The 18728-nt window shown below is 48.8% G+C and overlaps 1 protein-coding gene and 1 long non-coding RNA gene across 3 annotated transcripts; one reads left to right on the top strand and one right to left on the bottom strand.

Annotated features, from left to right (window-relative positions):
* Positions 1-662: 662 nt before the first annotated feature.
* Positions 663-17662, bottom strand: ALDH3A2 (aldehyde dehydrogenase 3 family member A2). Of its 2 annotated transcripts, XM_037880318.2 has the most exons (11): positions 17627-17662; positions 14401-14583; positions 13554-13785; positions 13356-13441; positions 10443-10651; positions 8749-8866; positions 8084-8225; positions 6216-6382; positions 4638-4737; positions 3777-4012; positions 663-1989 (listed from the first exon to the last, which is right to left on the bottom strand). In XM_037880318.2, the coding sequence occupies exons 2-11, from the start codon at positions 14560-14562 to the stop codon at positions 1975-1977; spliced, it is 1467 nt and encodes a 488-aa protein (XP_037736246.1). In that variant the 5' UTR covers positions 14563-14583; positions 17627-17662; the 3' UTR covers positions 663-1974. The 2 variants fall into 2 exon arrangements, with proteins under 2 accessions (XP_037736246.1, XP_037736247.1); XM_037880319.2 differs by lacking the exons at positions 663-1989; positions 3777-4012; positions 17627-17662 and adding an exon at positions 4028-4418 and having other exon boundaries at positions 14401-14712.
* LOC119563877 lies at positions 14778-18304 on the top strand. Its single transcript, XR_005222624.2, has 2 exons — positions 14778-14884; positions 18040-18304. It is a non-coding gene; the product is annotated as an uncharacterized LOC119563877 (long non-coding RNA).
* Positions 18305-18728: the final 424 nt, after the last annotated feature.

The following is an 18728-nucleotide window of genomic DNA, read 5'->3' as shown; positions in this document are numbered from 1 at the left end:
TTAGGGTATTGCAATAGCTCCTCTGGTTTGAAATTCATATTCGTGTTTGGCTGCCCTGGCAGAAGACAGTCACTGAGCTCGAGTTAGCTGTGAACCTCTTCAGAGCATATTCTCCATCTCCGCTCTCAACAGTGGCGTACCTGCTTTAGATGCCTGCTGCCTTAAAGGACGGCTCCATAGGGGGAGAGCTGAAGGAACAGCTTTCCAACGGAGTTTGCATTAGCATCAGATCATTTGACACAGGAACACTATGTGCAGGTCTCCTTCTTCCTTACCTCGCTGCCTATCTGTGGGTGGGGAGGAGATTTCAATAATACTTGTAGCTCTAGCGTGAAGCTTCCAGTATAGTTTTGCTGGCTCCCTCCCTAACCTGTAGACACGTACACCACAGCACCAGGCTATACTGATGACAGATAGAAGCATGACAGGTTTACATCTGTAATAGCTTACCACTCAGAGCACTGTTCGCCAAGAGGTCAAAGGCCTTTTTCTGGGGGGTAAATATTCCCAGTTTACAAATGGGGGAAGTCAAGTGAAGAGACTTGCCTGGGATCACACAGTGAATCGGTGGCAGAACTGCATATAAACCTGGTTTCCTGACTCCCTCTCAAGTACTTATCTATATTGCCTCCTCTACTGAAACAACAAAGCTCAATTCATTCTTGTTTGTCAGGCAGTGTTTATTTAGTACGTTCAAAATATATATATATTTAACTAAACATCATACATTTATATCTACTGAACAAAAGGCAAATCATTTTTCAATATAAATTCTTTAGTTAAATTTAATAGCATACAAGTTGTTTATTTTCTTTATTGTTTAAAAATATTTGTTTTAAAAAGCTGGAACCTCTTCTAGTGCTTAAGTTTATCCAGTATTGTCCCCTTCAGCTGAAATACGTCCCCTGTTAATTAACTGATGCCTTCCTAGGATTAGGTATACTTCACTTGGAAGTATGTTCTGGTTTCTCTCCAGCAGCAAATGGAAATATGCCACGAGTGAGTTCTCTTAATTCCTAATGCTCTAAACACTGCACCTGAATGTCAGAATGCAAGCCTGGCAGATAGGAGCACAGGTGACTGCAGCATTACGAGAGAGAGACCCTGCGACCCTCTAGCAGCTGTAGCAGGTCCTTCACTTTGGAAGCTGCAGCCAGTTGAATGTGCGGTCAGATTAAATCACAGGGCTAACAAGTGGACAATTTTTTTTTCTGGGGGAGATTCTAAGGACACATGTCCTGGGTTAGAATGTGAGCAGCAGCCTCAATGTACATGTAGTCAGATTTTACTAATACTCAAGACCAATTCTGTCTCCACCACCCCAGAAGGGAAGAGATACCACACTAATTACGAGGTATGGAAGATAGTTACTACAACCCTAGGAAGGTACCAGAAAAGGGAAGAACTGTAAAGAAAACGTCTCTGCCCATTAAGATGTAAAAAGGCTACTTCTGTTTATTTTGGGCTTTTACTCTTTACATTAAGTGGATCAGGCCCTGATTTCCCTCTTTTTGGAGGACTCTGGAAGAATCATTGGAGGAACTGAACTGTGATGGGCTTACATTTCAGTCTGTGAGCCAAGTTCTAGTTCTCCAGCAAAGGTGATAGTCCTGAGAAGACATACGCAGACCGCCTCTGACGTGGTCTTTATACAGCATGGAGTAGCAGCGGAGGGTGCTGCTGCTTCCTGCTTTGCAGTTCTCTTCTAACTCACTGCTGGTTGCATGACCAATACTTTACGCCCACTGCTGCATTAATCCCTTTATTGACGCATGGCTTTTCAAATCACATGAAGTGCCAGCCCAAGCAGTTACTAGCTAGTGCATTCTTACTTTACTTCTCATTGTTTTCTGCACTTAACATTTCATAGAAAAAAAGTAAAACTCTTAAGCCGAAAAAGGTCATTACATAAAGTGTGCGGTCAGGATACAAGTACTGCGGCTTGGTTATAGCAGGTCAGGTCACTTCTTTTCTTCAGAAGTAGGCCACCTGTGAAGGCAAAGAAAGATATTGTATAACTTCAGCAAAGAGATGGAATAAATTCCAATTCCTAGATATTAACAAAGGTGGGTGCGCATTCCCCACTTGAACAGACTCTAGATCCAATAGACACTGCTTTTCCTGGCCCACTTGCCATTCTCTTATTCCCTATTATCATGCCCCTTTTGACTCTTACTTCGAGTACTGTGTAGAATCCACAGCCTAGATGCTGCATGCAAGAGAAGAATCATCCCTTCACAACCCCCATGTGACCAGGCTGTAAGGGTAAAGAGTCAAAGTGATGGACGGAAGGAAAGCCTGCATCACTCCAGGCTGTACCCACATCCGCCGCTCTGACAGATTCCCCCCTCTACAAGCGGGGTCTGTAATACGCCACACAAGGAAAGTCCTATCTTGCTTCAGCAGGACTAGCAGGGCTTTGAAACCTGCTGCTCCTCAGCAATGACTGAGCCAGCACAGTGTCTGCACTGCCAAGGCACCGCACAGGGCTGTTCTCTTCAGCACAGGTCACTGATTTTGGGAAAACCCAAATGCTTTTAAAAATGCCTCTAGTCACCCTCTTCACTGAGAAGGCACGTAATGAGGTGTGGGGAGATGGCAGAACAAGGCCTTATTTTAAAGAGAGTTGGTCACAAGACTGGCACAATAGTTTAAGAGGGAACTCATCCCATAGTGCATGGTAACAAAGAATTCGGGAAGGGACAGAAAACTGTGTGCTTCAGGGCTCATCAAGCCAATCTCTGACGAGTGGAGACCTAATGGTGGGCAATGATTATCCTGCAATTGCCTGATGTGGGGATTTTGCACCTCTGGCTGGCCACTGTCAGACAGGATATTGCACTAGAGGGACAGTGGATGTGATCCCCAATGGCGATTCCAATTCAACCAGTCTTTACTGACATGCTGATCTACAATTACCATTCCCTTCTGTCCCCAAGTCCACCCATGCTGTGGCAGGAAAGATTCACAAGTTAGAGTTGACATGTATGCTGTGTGGCATGACAGCACACGCAGCCCCTGGTTACCCTCACTTCCCCAAGGCAGCATGTACGGCCTGGTTTGCTGCATTACTGGAAGTTGTTCATTTGGAATTTTAAGACATTTTTCACAATGGACCGTCTTGAATCCTCCACCTGCTCCAAACTGAAAGAGTTTCATGCCCCCCAGACAGCCCTGCTCCCCCTCTCCAGAGCTCAACAGCACCTCTGGGAGGGAGGGAAGTATCCCCACATCCACAGGGGTGTCTGCAGCAGAGCCAAGAGCCAGCCTTCCCCTCTCAGCCCAGTCCCGCCACAGTATCCCTGTAAGTAATGCGCAGCTGCAAATGCCACATATTCAGTTCGTTAGCCAGGTAGCCAACCTACTCCCAAAGAAAGCTCTAATGCCGGAAGAGTTGTGGAAGCAGCTCACGCAGCCCTTGCAGATCCCATCCAGCCATGTCCCAACCCCTGTTCTTCAGGAGGAGGACTCAGTTTCTCACACGTTACCCATCAAATCAGAGCAATAATGGCCTAGCAGACTCAGAGGGTTTACCCAAGAATCAGCTCAGCCCTGTTACCAGTCTGGATCCTGCTAGCATAAGTGAGAGAGAAGCAGATTTGAGTGCTTCTGGCTGGCCCTGCTTTCACACAGATCTCAGCTCAAAGTTACAGTAGACCAGCTTCTAGGAGAGGAGCAAGGCTGGGAAGTGGGACCTCCTGGCGCTAAATGGGCTCAGAAATAAACCCTCATTTAAAACACACAATGGTACAGAAAAACAGAGCCCCAAAGCTCACCTTTATCACCGCAGCCAGTATGGCTCCCAGCAGGGCCAGGGCAATGAGCCCCAGTCGGCCTTTGTTAAATCGCTTCAAGAAGAAGAACTTTGCCCAGTCCAGCTTCCTCTGACTGTTTGGTGGGTACCGGATTTTGTTCATACTTTCCATCGTCAGAGACTTAATTAAGCAGGAGCGGCGATGGGAGAAGGTCTCAAAGCTGTGTCTGCCGTGGTAGTTGCCCATTCCACTGTTCCCTGAATGTGTCAACACACACACTAGTTAGCATGCAGTTGGTTGGGCAAGTTAATCAGTTAGGCACATCCAGGCTAGCAGTGTGCCACATGAAAACAAAGGCACAGAATGTGCACCATAGGTGGAAATTCACTAGACAAGTTCCTTTCAAAACCCAGCTCCTCTTCAGTAACCTGCCCCCCGTCAAACCTTTGGTGGGTCTAAGTCCCGTTTCCAGAGGACAGGTGTCCACATCACAACAGGACCCCTTGATGGCATTCTCAGCAGAGAGACCAAGGACTGAATGGGCCTGGAAACTGAGTTAGCAGCTCATCCACAGAAGAGGTCACTCCAGGCCAGGGTGGAGGAAGGTTGGTGCAGTGCAGGTGTATGCGCTGGAAGCTGCCTATGGGCGTGTGGCTACCTGTTCTGAGGATAAACGGGGGGAATTCAGGCCAGCTCCTTTCTATGGGAGCCTCCTGTCTGTCTGTCTATTTATTTTTTAAGAAGGACTAGGGGCCACCTGTGGGCAGAACTCCAAGGCTCTGATCCATCACGAGATCACTGGAAAGAACCAGTGGCTAAGATACAGAGATCAGCTCTGCACAGCACACTCATGGTTTATTACACAAAGTTCCTGTAACTCACCGACTCCACCGAAGGGCAGATCTGGGAGAGTGTAGTGCATAATGACATCATTTGCAGTGACACCTCCGCTGGAGGTCTCCGATATCATCCTTTTGATCAACTAATAAAACACAAACAGACGACACAATACCAGATAACCTACCGGCTGCATTCAGTATAAAGTTTTAGATGGATGATCAACACTGTGATAGAAACTATCTTGACAAAGAAATTTAGGGATGATGGGAACCCGCCCATCAAGTTTACTACCTGTTGCTTCAGAAATGTTCTGTTTCTCCAGCCACATTTCATGGGCAAAAATTTTTGAGCTGGAAGTCTCCAAAACAGCACCATGTAGTGGTCATGTAGCAGCCAACACTTTCCTTGGCATCTTGTCAGATTACAGCATTGTGATGACCGTTTTAAGATCACCACTATAGAGTCAAGTTTTAGAAATGTTTAAAGGGACTAATATTTCAAAGCTAAATGCAGTGAGAATCAAGAGGTGAGAACGGGTGCATGATCAGGGTTACATCACACAGCTCTGCAATTCAGCTGCTAATTCGTCAGCCCTGACTAAGGAAGGATTGAAAAGTTCCCCTGAGAGAACCCAGAGACTGGCCAACTAGGGAAATGCCCTAAGAAGCCACCCATAAAGGATGCAGGTTTTATATGGCTATAAATGTAATAAAATCTCAGAGTGCTGAATTAGCAGCTGTATTCCAAGGGCTGGCAAGCAGGCTAACTAGGGCCAAGTGTCACAATGAAGAAGTTGGTGCTGACTGCACAAGATCCTTCCATGCTCAGACTTTGAGATGCCTGATAACTGTCTTTTCCAGGAGGAGCTACCCTTTGTACGGAGTCTTAATACTCTGCATTAACAGAGTTCTTTCCTGTTTTAGAACTAGGAGTTCAGATTCAAGACAACAAATTCTCTTAGCTATACGAGTACAACCCCACTGCCCTCCGTGGAACTGCACCAGCAGCCGGGTTACAGTTAGCTTTCCTAGGCAGACACACACACACCCCTTTCCCTTTTGGTTATAATGTATTTGGCTTTATCACGTTCCCACTAGCAATAGCCGATTCAATGGTCTGTACGAGATCTGTACTAGCTATAGTCTTTGCAAGTCCGGAGGCCTCAACTTGCCGAATACTGTAATGAAAGATTACCAGCCTCTGTTACTGTGTCCTTACCTGAGCTAGTATTTCAGTCTCTGCTCTGTTGCCAAGCTACACATTCTTACATAGCACTCGGCTGGTGGTGTATGAACAGGCCTGACCCACTTTGAGAGCCTGGTCACCCTGACCTATTATGACGAGCAGTGGAGTGGTGGGAAGCTGCCTGCCAAAATGACCCATCTATGTTGTGTTCCCACCTGGGTGTGAGGGCAAAACAGATTGATTTAAGTTACTTCCTGCCCCCAGAGATCCAGAAGCTTTGGGAATATCTGATTCCACAGGACCCAAGAGCTGGGGTTTAACATGAGCTAAAGCCAAATGCACTCAGTGAAGCTGTGCCAAGGACGAACCTAGCTGTGTTTATAATAAACAGGGCAGAGCTGTGTGTCCAACTGCGCAGTGCAGCCCAGGACCTACCTTTTTATCATTGGAAAATAAATAAAGGGCGAGTGGCTTCTCCCGCTGATTTATGAACTGAATGGCTTCATCTGCACTCTTTATCGTCACGATGGGAAGGAGGGGGCCAAAAATCTCTTCTTTCATGATCCTGGATTCTGGGCTAACATCAGTGAGTATAGTCGGGGCTATGACAGACAGGGGAGAAAACCGAGTTAGGACATAGGGAAATAAATGCTCTGCTCAAGAAGCCCCACCTGCTCTCCTGCATCTAGCTCAGCAATGGTCAAGCACAGCTAGTTTCCCCATCTCAATTTTCAAAGAAAATAAATGCAGTTTTGTTGATCTAGTAAGGTGGGTATGCAGCCCGTAGGGCCAGCTTAGCCTTATTTCACGAGCAGTAACGCAAGGAACCTACAGGCCGGCATCCTGTAAGACACTGGCTTAAGCAAGTTAGCGTAAGTGAAGCATAGGCCTCTGACCTTTAGTACAAATAACGTGGCCAACGGTCACCCTAGATTTTGAGGAACTGGGAATAGCTTGCTTATGAGACAAGTTGACATAAGACTAAACAACCGCAGGAATACTGAACTGATACTAAGCTTGGATATTTTTGGACAGGATTGTTGGCAGACATCTAACCACAAATTTGCTTTAGCAATAGGGATGAATATGCTAGCCTATCAGGGAAAGGCACCCCAGTATTATAAGGGTGAGGAAGCTGGATATGGACAGAGGAGGCAGAGTGTTTGCATGAACATTCAGGGTGATTCCCAGGCCTTATATAAGCAAGAACCCACGTGAAGAAGGCAGCTAGCCCTCCAGCTTTCAATCCTTTATCACCTATCTTCAAGCACTGGGGATCTGGACCATCGGACCCATTTTGCGTGCCGGAGACAGGGCTGGTCCTTTGTCTCGTCTCTGACCACCAGATCTCCAACAAAGGGGTGTGGGTATATAAGTATGAGCATATGCTAGGCAAGAAATAACCGTTAAGATTTCTCTAATGCTCTATTATTGCTATTTGCTTCTGTGGTTTGGAGCTTTCTTGTCTCTATTAATTGTATTAATAAAAGGTGGTTAAGGTTGTGTTTTGCTCTCCAGGTGAGTGCCCTTCCCATACAGCCTGGGGTTCCCTACAAGATACTGAACTTGTCAGTTTTGACTCTGTTGTGTCTGACCCTGGGGCAAGAACCTTAGGGGACTCCTCTCCTTACCTGAGTACCAATTGGCATTTATTATAGGACCAGGCTACAGTATGCATCATTAGCAGTTAGGCCAAGTGACTTGCCCGAGGTCACACAGGAAGTCAGTGGCAGAACTGAGAACAAACCCAGGTTTCCTGGATCCCAGCCCCATGCTTTATCCCTTTTAAAAAGGGAAGGCAATAGGCAGACCTCATGGCTGTGGTGTGGGCACCACCTGAGCACAACTAGAGGCTTTGCACCATGGTGTGACTTCCAAACTGGCACCACAAGTCTCTGTGACTTAGAAGAGATTTGTACAGATTAATAGGAGTCTGAAAGCTTGGGGCGGGGGGTGAGGGGGAAGAGACCTGAAAATTAGGAAACCGAAGCTGGTCTGTTATTCTGCCATTCACCAGTGTTTTGTTCATACTAGACTTGAGGAGAATGAATAGCTATATCAAAACACTGAATCAGCTGCCAGAAACACCTCTCCTGTAGGAACATTAGGCTGCAGTAGGAGGAGATATTCCTATGTGTTTGCTTTTTATTTTAATCCTATGCACCAACTGGATTAAACACAGGCCAAATGAGCCAGAAGTCTGACTACACATCAGCTCAGAGGAGAGAACACTAGCTGGGCATAAGGATCATGGTCACACCTATATGCCACCCTGTTGTCCCAAGCAAATGTAGAAGGAATACCGATAAAACACGAAGCCTCCTCAGTCTCTCCTCCGTAAGCTATCTTCTGCCCTTCCAGCAGCGTCACGAGCCTTTTAAAGTGGTGCTTGTTGATGATCCTTTCATAATCTGGAGATTTTTTTATATCTTCCCCATGGAATTCCTGTAAAAAAAAAGAAAAAAAAAGAAAAGGGGGTGGGGTTTAAAAATTGGACATGTTTGATCAATAATCTGGCACCTACCCACCTAGGCCAGGGTCAGCACAGACATCAGCTGGACTACTGCAAGGCTGCAAATCCTGTCATTACTCAGATGAGACCATTTCTCAGCCTCGGAAGTGTCTGTCATCTCCTTGAAATGTATTAGTGTGCTCTCTGCAGGTATGGATTTCCAGTTACATTTGCACAGCACAGATCTGAAACTCTACAGGCTTGGGAAAACTGAATGGATGCCAGGAAACACAAGTCGGGCCATCTGACAGAGTAAGTCCCCAGACCTGGCACTGCTATGACAAGGGCTTTGGAGTTGTCAAGTTGTTTACAAACATTCCAAAGCACACACTTGACACCATCATGAGCCTGAAATACAGGTTCGTAATTACGGGAACTCGGGGGCAAAACACACACAGCTACAATTACAGTGAAAGCAGCTGCAGATTTGCAAAGCAAGCGTCACTTAACACTTACCTTGAGAGTCTTCTTGATATTCTCCACTATTTTGTTCTGGATGGATTGGTCACAGAGGATGTAATCGGGGGCAATGCAGGTCTGCCCACAGTTCAAATACTTCCCCCAAGTTACTCGTCTAAGGATGGAAGAAAAGGATTGATCTCCATTTACTAGTGTTTTACTGACAAGAGGAGCCATCTCTACATGGGGCACTACCCACGCACCACACCCACCCCGAACCATTCTGAAGTGATTACTATCTTGCTGTTCAGCTTCTCCCAGGAGCACACCTCCCTGCAGGAGGATGACTCATGTGGGGGAAGATAAGGGATGTTTCTTACCAGAGATTACACCCCCATGATGCTGTTTTCTAGTGATCAGCAAACAAATTTTGAAATCTAGATAAACCGAGCTCATTGGGACCCCCCATGACGAGTCAGAGGATCTCCCCAGCTGATGCTGACAGGGGATTCTGAAGCCAATGCTGCATGCAGATGCTAAAACGCAATGGATCAACTGCAGCATAAACTCCAGCAATTCAAGAGCACCTGAGCTCTGCAGTCTGCTGCTTTAATTAAAAATAGCCAAGAGTTAGAGCAATAGCCTTGAACAAGGTACAGTAACTATCTTTCTGTAACATTCTGCATCAGCACTGGCGATCAGTCGGTCATATCTACAGGCTGCAGCCTTCCAAAGTCTCTACCTAGCAAGACCGTTAGTACGTTTGTACGAACAGTACAGGTTTTAGTCTCATTTTACAAGATTAAACAGCATTTGTACCATGCTATGATTTTCTTGTGTTAAAGAACTCCGCGCTCTTACAATTAACGCAAGCCTTGGTGCCCCCATCCTAGATCCTCAAGCTCTGCTCACGCGACTAGAGAACTGAGTTATGAGCGTACAATAGAATATGCTGCTTCTCCACAACTTTTCAATCTGAGCCATTTTCTTTTGCTGTGCTGCAAGAAAAATGTTAATACCCCAGCATCCATAGTAAGCGGAGTTACTGAATTAGGCCTCTAACAGCTGCTTTAAAGAATGCTGCCTCCTATTTTAGAACAGACCTCTCTAAATATTTGGTTTTGTACTGCTCAATAATTCACAGAGCATGGTCCCATCAAGGCACGGCAGCTGCCATACACCAGTCTGGGGAAGTGTTCTGAGATCGCTGCTGCGGGACTCTGGACATGTGCCCTTTGTTCTAGATTCTGCAGGATGGCTGTGAAACTGAATGGGATGATACAAACAAAAATCCAAAACCACGGCCTCCATCCTGCCAGTATTGCACATGGAGCAACTTGAAAGACTGGGGTCTATTTAAATAACGAGGGGGCTGATTAAGCTAATTTTTCACCTTTTAAAGTCTCCTCTCTCGCCCAATGTGGTCAGTCAAGTATAATCAACTGTGAAAACTGCTACATCTAATTTATTTAAACTAATTAGATAAAAGCTTTTAAAAAACATTAACAGAGCCAAATATGCTAAAATAAAAGTTTCATCTTTCAGTTTCTATTTGTTAAAACTCAAACATGCAGGTCAAGTGGGAGCCAACCAATATCCCAAGACAGAGAGAAACCAGTGTAGGAAAGGACAGCCCGGCCATAAGACACCACCATAGTCAGGGAGGCATGTGTCCATGACTGTGAGCCACAAACATTCCTCATGGACTTCACGCCGCCCCCAGCAATTGAACCTTTAGAGGATGAGCTCACCTGCAGGCAATTTCAATATTGCAGTCCTTATCAATATAACACGGACTTTTTCCACCCAGTTCAAGAGTGACAGGGGTGAGGTGCTTGGCAGCAGCTTCCATGACAATTTTGCCCACTTGGGAACTCCCGGTATAGAAGATGTGATCGAACCTCTCCTTTAGCAGCTCAGTTGTCTCCTTGACCCCTCCATTAATAACTGGGTACAGGTCCTTCAAATGCAGACAGAAATAGCAAGACGTTTGTGTAACTGACTTGACTTTGGTGCAATAAATGTCAAGAGATCTGTAACACGATATCGTTACTTTGCTGTTGCTGCATGGCAAGTTCATTGCAAATGCAGCCCCCATCCCTTTTGGACTGTTTGCTTGGAAATCTCAACACTGCAAAATGTCTCCCAGGCCTCATGTGAGCGGTTAACTCCAGATTCAGAGTCTGGCTCCTTCAAGCAAAGCACCAATTGCTTTAACAAAGCTACAGCCACATGGGAGGCAATTATTGCCAGCACCAGGTTACAGAAGCCAAGATGGAATCAAAGCCAACAGCAGTGGTTTTTGATACGGAAATGGCATTTGCCTCTTAGCTCTTGGACATTTTTACTGATGTGTCAGTAGAAGTCATCGGATTAAACACCACAACAATACAGCATGATGGGAAGTTTGGTTTACTTTCATGGCTTCATTATCTTTAGACAACTGTCTAAACAGGCACGACTGCAGCATCGCAGGAAATACCTGCAACAGACTGCAACTGTGTCTCCTGGGCCATCTGGCGGTGCTCATTAAAAAGAGGGCTGACTTGCTAATGCTGCCTGGGGCAGGGGGAGAATTAAGCCTCTGCTGCTGATAACCCCACTACCTAGAGTTCCTTTAGCAAGGCATGGACTACACTAAAGTGTTTACTGCCCGGCATTCCAGCTGACGGAGCCTGTTCTCTTCTAGCCAGGGAGTGCCATCCCATCCCCATTCTTCAAAACAGGACACATGGAGTCAAACGTGCGGGTACTAGCAGGCATTAGTGCTTCAAAACCACCACCACCAGCAGGTAGGAAACCTCATGCTGTAGGGCTTAAGCAAATCTCTAACTATTAGAGACCAGAATGAGACCTCAGGTAGGTGAAATATTAGCACACATCTGCCTCTGGCAGGGTTCTTGCACCTCCGGAAGCATCTAGCGCTGGCCACTGTCAGACAGGATACAGAGCTAGGTGGACCTTGGGTCAGATCCAACGTGGCTAGTCCTGTGTTCCTAAGAAGGGGAAGCCTGAACTGTCTGTAAGAAAGGACACATAACGAAATGCTCCGTGGCAGCAGTCGGGGAAGAATTGCAGCATGTTAACTGGGTCGCAGACAAAACCAGGCTGAATGAGAAGCTGGTTAACAGTTCCCCTTGCAAAAGGAACAGAAAACTCTGGTTTGGTTTAATATTGTGGGAAGAAGGAATTCCCTTTTGGCAATCCACCTGCCAGCCCTGCACAGAGCTAGACAATAGAGGAGTTGGGAAATGAAAGTCTGCAAAAAGTCTGGCATTCAAGCCACCTCTCGACTCTCCCCCCCAATACAGAACCACTTGCAGGGACCCACCCCTCACTTATCCTATTGTGCCAACTCTAGTAGGTTTCGGGATCTCAAGGCAGCTCTCCACCAAAATGAGGCTGAAGCAGTTTCCTAGCTGGGTCCAATCAAATTGGTAGTTTTTACATCTATCCCCAGTGAGATTTTAACACTCAAACACCACAAGTCCTGTCATGGCTAGGATATGAGAATCATTTACCTGCCTTAAAGAGGAGCACAAGCAGCGCAGCAAATCTCACCCTAAGAGGGATTGGTAGGACACATATAGGCCCAGAGGTGGATTGGCCTTTATCCTCTCATAGAGCGCTCAGAGACCCACTAGCCCCCCAGAGATGGCCAGGAACGGCCAGGTTTCTACACCCAAGTAGCTATGACTGCAGACTAAGAGTCGTTGCAACATTTTGATTCAATGTCACTAGCACTAAAGCAGCAGCTGTTCACTTTAGAAATACTGCTGCTTCCCCAACCCTGGTGCTACCAAACAGTAATGCTATCCTTCTCCAGTGCCTGAGTTAACTTGCAAAATAATCCTATTTAAACAGAGCAGGGTTTCACAATAGCTGTCAGGCTGCAGAAGTGCTGGGATCCCCTTTGTGCTATAATCCTAATAGCAGCATCCTGGCTTGCAGAGTTTGGATATTTTTGGCGAGAGCAGGTTACCATTCATGACAAACTTCAGGAGGCCTGAACCTGTCATTGCTGAAGTCAATAGCAAAACTCCTATTAATTTCTAACACAGAAGCAGGACCTGAAAGGAATGATACCACACTTGGTCCCACAGAGAACCCTGTCCTTCAGAGGCAGTTCGGAACACCGAACGGAAAGGCGAATAGTCTGCTTGACTTTACAATACACTAACTGCCTGGAACATTCCCTCATGCATGAGTTCCTCATGGACACCTGCAAAGCCACCTCATTATTTTCCTTCTAATCCCTCCATAAACTCCCCTCTGTTGATCCTGTTGTTCATAATAGTCTCACTGTTGGCCTGTGCTCCCCTTCCACTCTGTCTGTTTGCTGTATCCACCTGCAAACTCTTTAGGGCAGAGACCATCTTTGTTACATGCCTGTATAGCACCTAGCAAGATAGAACTTGGATCGGCAGAGCCATGCATATCCACGGATATCCACTATGTCCGCGGACAATGTGTACGGATGGATGCGGATCTAAATTTTATGTCTAGAGACCTGCAAATATCCTCAGATATCCACGGATCATGTTTGCGGATCGTGGATCAGATACGGATACAAAGTTTGTATCTGCGCAGGGCCCAGGCACTACAAGACAAACGAGTAACAACTAAAAACAGCAGCACTGTCAGGAGTGTTGGCTTTTACTGACCTTGTCAATGTACTGTGGGATCAGCTCAGCTACAAGCTTTGCTGTATTTTCACTTATCTCTGAAGGTTTGATCACTACAGCATTTCCTAAGAGACAAAAATCAAGACAATGTGTTGTTTGCTTGAGCCTGTAACACACTAAGGGGAGAAAGGATGACAGGAAAGGCCAACAAAACAAGGCACAAGGACTGTACCATACCTGCTGCGATGGCCCCTATTAGAGGCTGCATAATCAAGACAAAGGGGTAGTTCCAAGCCCCAATAACCAGGACCACACCCAGCGGTTCATGGTGGATGTAGACCTCATCCGTCAGCGTCATTATATTCTTCGAAACAGGCTTCGGGGCGGCCCACGTAGGAAGCCTGTCCACCATCAGGGCGATCTCCCCCAACACGCCCATAATCTCGAAGCTGTATGCATTGCATTCACTCTGTCACAGAGAGCAGGGTGCTCCGTCAGTGAGCGCCAGAGCCGTGGGGCCACGTTACTGGAGAGACACCCGCAGCAAGAGGCGGGATGATGGCAAATCTAATTAGCCGAGGCTGGCGGCTGGCTCACGCACATACTGCCCGACTGCGGGGGGCGGGGGATGCCCCCACAAGACACATGTCTACAACAGACGAGCCCCGGCTTCAGCGCCTGAGCCGGGACGCAGGCAGCGGCCCAGACCTGAAATCGCCCGGGGGGAAGAGGAGGCTGGACCGAGCCCGCAGGGAGCACGGGGGCCACAGCCACCCCTGGCCCGGCTCACCCACCTCCAACCCACCTGGGGGGGGGGGCGGTTTTAAGCCCTGAACCCGGAGCCAACCCGTGAGGGCACCGCACGGGTCTTGGCGCCGGCCCCCCCCCCCGGGCAGGGGGGAGGGGTCGCTCAGTGGTTTGAGCACTGGCCTGCTAAACCCAGGGCTGGGGGTTCAATCCTTGAGGGGGCCATTTAGGGACCTGGGGCACCTCTGGGGGCCTGGCCCTGCTCCGAGCAGGGGGTGGGACGGGATGACCGCCCGAGGGCCCTTCCGGCCCTGAGAGTCGGCGATCGGCGGGGCACCTTGTGCAGATCCGCGTGCAGGGCGGCGGCGATCTCCGGCTCCTTCTCCTTCACCATCCGCTCCAGGGCCCGCAGCTGCCGCAGCCGGAAGGCCCACGGGCGGCAGCGGCCCGAGCGGAACGCGGCCCGCGCGCGCGCCACCGTCTGCTCCGGCGTCTCCATGGCGGGCGGGCGGGCGGGGAGCTGCCGGGAGAGGCGGCGGTCAGGGGGCGCCGCGCGGCGCCGGCCCGGCGCTTCCCCCGGGACCGGCCAATCAGCGCCCGGGCTGCGGGCAGCGCTAGGCAACGACCCGCCGCGCCTGCAGGCGCGAGCCGGCCGCGCTCGCGCGAGGGGGGGGGCGGGGGTTTCCGGCGCTGGTTCCGGCTCGGGCGGGGCCCGCCCTGCCCCCCGCCCACCTGACTCTGCCGCGCCTCAGCTCCGGGCAGCCCGCCTCCCACCTGACCCCCCCCGCGCTGACACCGCCTCCTTCCGGTCACCTGACCAGGTAGGGACGTGGCCGCACTTCCGGTCCAACTAATATAGGGACCCCCCCCCACCCCAATGGAGATAGTGGAAGGACCTCTTGGGGGAGGAACCCAGCCCCCCATAGAGAGAGAGAATGGAGGGCTCCCGATGGACTCAGCCCCCCCCCCCAGAGAGAATGGAGGGGCCCCGAAGGGACTCAGCCCCCCTCCCCCGAGAGAGAATGGTGGGGCCCCTGTGGGGAACCCAGCCCACCCCAGAGAGAGAGAATGGAGGGGCCCCTAAGGGACTCAGCCCCCCCCCCCAGAGAGAATGGAGGGGCCCCGAAGGGACTCAGCCCCCCTCCCCCGAGAGAGAATGGTGGGGCCCCTGTGGGGAACCCAGCCCACCCCAGAGAGAGAATGGAGGGGCCCCTGTGGGGAACCCAGCCCCCCCATAGATAGAGAATGGAGGGGCCCCTAAAGGACTCAGCCCCCCCATGGAGAGAATGGAGGGGCCCCTAAAGGACTCAGGCCCCCCCCCAGAGAGAGAATGGAGGGGATGCTGGGGGAACCCAGCCCCCCCAGAGAGAGAGAATGGAGGGGACGCTGGGGAGAGTCACCCTGATGCCTCCCCAAACACACCCAGGAAGCGGAAGGACCCACCTGCTCCAAAGCACACGGAGTGTGTAGAGGATTCTGGATGTGGGTCCTTGCCAGGGAGTGCACTGTGTTGGGGTGGGGGTTATGTGTGGCTGGGTGCAGCGGCAGGGTGGGCATGGGTCCCTGGTGGGGTGGGTGGAGAGTCAGGGTGGGCGCATTAGGGCAGACATGGGTCCCGGTTGAGCGAGTGCAGTGTTGGGTGGGGATAGTGTCAGAGTGGGTGCAATGGGGGGGCGGGTGCATGTCCCCGTCATGCAGAACCAGTCACCACCCCATAACACCTGCTTTAATCCATCTGTGGTTTCTGCAGCCCATTCTGCTTTTTTTAGGGCCTGATTTTCAGAAGCATTGAGCACCTGCAGCCCCGTGACTTTATGTGGAGCTGTGGGAGCTTAGTGCCCTGATGGTACCCAGCGCTGTGCAGCTGTGCACAGGTATCAAGTCCATGCCTGAGGGACTAGAGTCTAAGAGTATGTCTACAGTGCAGCTGATAGAGTGCCTCTTTGCCTGCAAAGACTGACTCCAGCTAGTGAGCTAGAAATAGCTGTGTGGAGGTTGTAGAATGGGCTAGCCACCCGTGTTTGAGCCTGCCCACCCCCCGGGTCTATACTCGAGTGGCTAGCTCGTGCCATAATGTCTACAGTGCTATTTTTAGAACGCTAGCTGGAGCAGAGCTAGCGTGTGTCTGTCTGCCTAGTCTGGGAGTCACACCCCCAGCTGCAGTGGGGACATACCCTAAAGGCCGGAGTAGCAGGTATGATATAGAACAAGCAAAAGAAAGTGTACAGTGTTTGGATCTGAATTTCACATAGAGGTGCAGTTTCACCTGTCCTTTGGAACAGGGCCACTTGATGTGCAGCACCTGGGAGGTGGATGTAGGGGCCTGGGGCAGCAACATGACAGTGGATACGAGATCAGGAGTAGACAAAGCAATGAATTTGGGCTGGAAGGGAGGGACTAGGTGTAGGAGAGATGGAGGTAGAGACAGACAAGGTTGGAAGAGATAATGAAGGAGCCATTGCAGTCTAGGGCGTGGGGTAAGTTACTTTGCAAATTTGCAAACAACGGTAGGGCCCTTGCAGGTTCAGGCATGGCCAGCCCAAGAGGCATGTTCCCTTTGACCCATTTAGCTTGGTACAGTCCTGATCCTGAGTCAATATTAGCAGAGCATGTAGAGCTCATTTGAATAAACAGGTATATAGGCATTTACATGCAGCTAGTTCAACCCGTCCAGCAGGTAGAGCTGCAGCTTGGCCCAGGTTTAGAACACCCATCCCAGGGAGCTGGCATCTCTGCCGGTGCCCTGCAGCGGTTGGCAAGGGTACTAATCCTCTGCTCATTAATTCTGAGATCGTGAAGTCACAAGATTATGGGTGCAGTTGGGGAGTAGGTAGCAGTGGGCAGAGGGACTCCTAAGCAACAAAGGACCCTATGTTCATACAAATCATAGAAAAAACCTATGGAAAACATGCAAACAGAACACAGCTGCTCAACCTATAGGATTCTCTCTAAGTCAGTGTATTTCAGAGTGGTCCCTGGGGTACCAGCTGCTCTCTTGCCCTTTCCCAGGGTCAGGTAGGGCAGCTGAGAAATCTGCCCTGCCTCTGTTCTTTCCTGGAATTTATTTAAACATAACCCCCACCCCTTTTATTTAAATGCTACTAAAAACTGTAAATATTAAGAATGAATTTGTTTTGAAGTGTAGCACCATTCACTCTAGTGTCTGGGCACCCACACTGCAAAACACAGCTTGATCATTGCAAATTTTACAGGGATAGGAGCTCCTGGTTATAAAGAAGCCATTTGTGTTCACAGAACAACTTCACTGTAAAAGGAGACTTCATTCTATCTAGGATCACCCTCTCCCCAGCCTACTCTATTAAAACAATACAGGCATTTCATTCTATGTCTTTGTATGTCAGAGTTTACTCTAAGAAGCTTCCACTACATAAAAATACCTATGCAAGAGGAGGAAAGCTATTCCTGCAGAAGCACTCTTCCTTGCCTGAGAAAATAAAGGGCAGGTATTTCATAGTAAATATCCGCAGTGGTTCCCCTTCCCTGGGCGTAGGTAGTTTGCTATTAAGCTTTAACAAAAGTGGCATGTTATAAACAGACATTACCTTAATCGCAGCTTCTCCCTGGACTGCTCGACAGCAATGAGGGCAAAGAACACAGCCGTGCCCCAGCCACCTCCCTACTTTGACTTCATCCCTCCCACTAAGGAAATTTGGCCCCAAGCCCAGCGTCTGCTCTATAGTATTTGCAAGAACACACACACACGTCTTTATATGTAATTGTAGGCCTTTAATATTTAGTTGCCAATTATTTTCTTGCCTGTGGTTCCTGGCAGATTCTACAAAGTCCAAAGTACATTGGCCCAGATCCTGAAAGGTATTAAGTGCCTAACTCCTGTTGGAATTAATGGAAGTTAGATGCCTAAATACCTTTCAGGATCTGGGCCACTGTTCCCACCTTGAGCTCCTCAACATCTCAGTTCCCACTCTCCTTAAAATCTTAACTCCATTCCCTCCAGGTCTCAGTCCATCTCACTTGATTTCCTTGCTGCGTCTCAGAGGACTTTCTTTCATTGCACCTATGTCCGAGAGAGGAGATTTAAGGAAGAGGGGATGGGCAGAGAGGGTAAAGAAGATAAAGACAGGAAAGGAAAGAAATGTTATGATTTCGAGGAGGGAAGATTACAAGGAATCTCCATACACCTCTAGCAACATCTGATCCAGTCATCTGTAAACCTGTTTCCTAAGGGGTTTCTGCTCTCAAAGATAAACTTTTGAATTCTCCATTTCAGTTTTGGTTTTGTTGTTTTTTGGGGGGTGAGAGGGTTTGAAGGAAAAGTAGTTTCCATTGAGATCATGTGAGAAGAGTCCATCTGGGCAATGCCCATCGGCTTCATTCTGAATGACTGTGACCGCGAGGCCGGTGAAAGAATGAACTTCCCAAAGCAGACAGGTGCACAAACAAAATCTCCCTCGAGCGAGTCCTCCCACATATTTTAACACCAAACTAGGTCAGGCAGGTTATTATATGTATTACCATGGCACCTCGCAGCCCCAGTGCAAGGTGCTGTACAAACACACAATAAAGATGGGCCCCTGTTCCAAAGAGCAAACAAATCTGAACAGAAGATAAGAGACGACAGATGGATGCAGCTAGATAGTGGGGGAATCCATGGAAACAATGAGACAGCGTGGGTCAGCATGGCAG

The sequence above is a fragment of the Chelonia mydas genome, chromosome 17, assembly GCF_015237465.2.
Source record: "Chelonia mydas isolate rCheMyd1 chromosome 17, rCheMyd1.pri.v2, whole genome shotgun sequence".
NCBI lineage: Eukaryota > Metazoa > Chordata > Testudines > Cheloniidae > Chelonia > Chelonia mydas.
Note: the sequence above shows the minus strand (reverse complement) of the source record. Positions and strands in the feature narration are given on the sequence as shown.

Coding starts and splice junctions, on each gene's coding strand:
- ALDH3A2 (XM_037880318.2), bottom strand. CDS start 14,562: ATGGAGACGCCGGAGCAGACGGTGGCGCGCGCGCGGGCCGCGTTCCGC. Junction 13,442..13,553: donor AATAGGGGCCATCGCAGCAG/GTATGGTACAGT, acceptor TTTGTCTCTTAG/GAAATGCTGTAGTGATCAAA. Junction 4,738..6,215: donor TATTTTCCAATGATAAAAAG/GTAGGTCCTGGG, acceptor GTGTTTTATTAG/TTGATCAAAAGGATGATATC.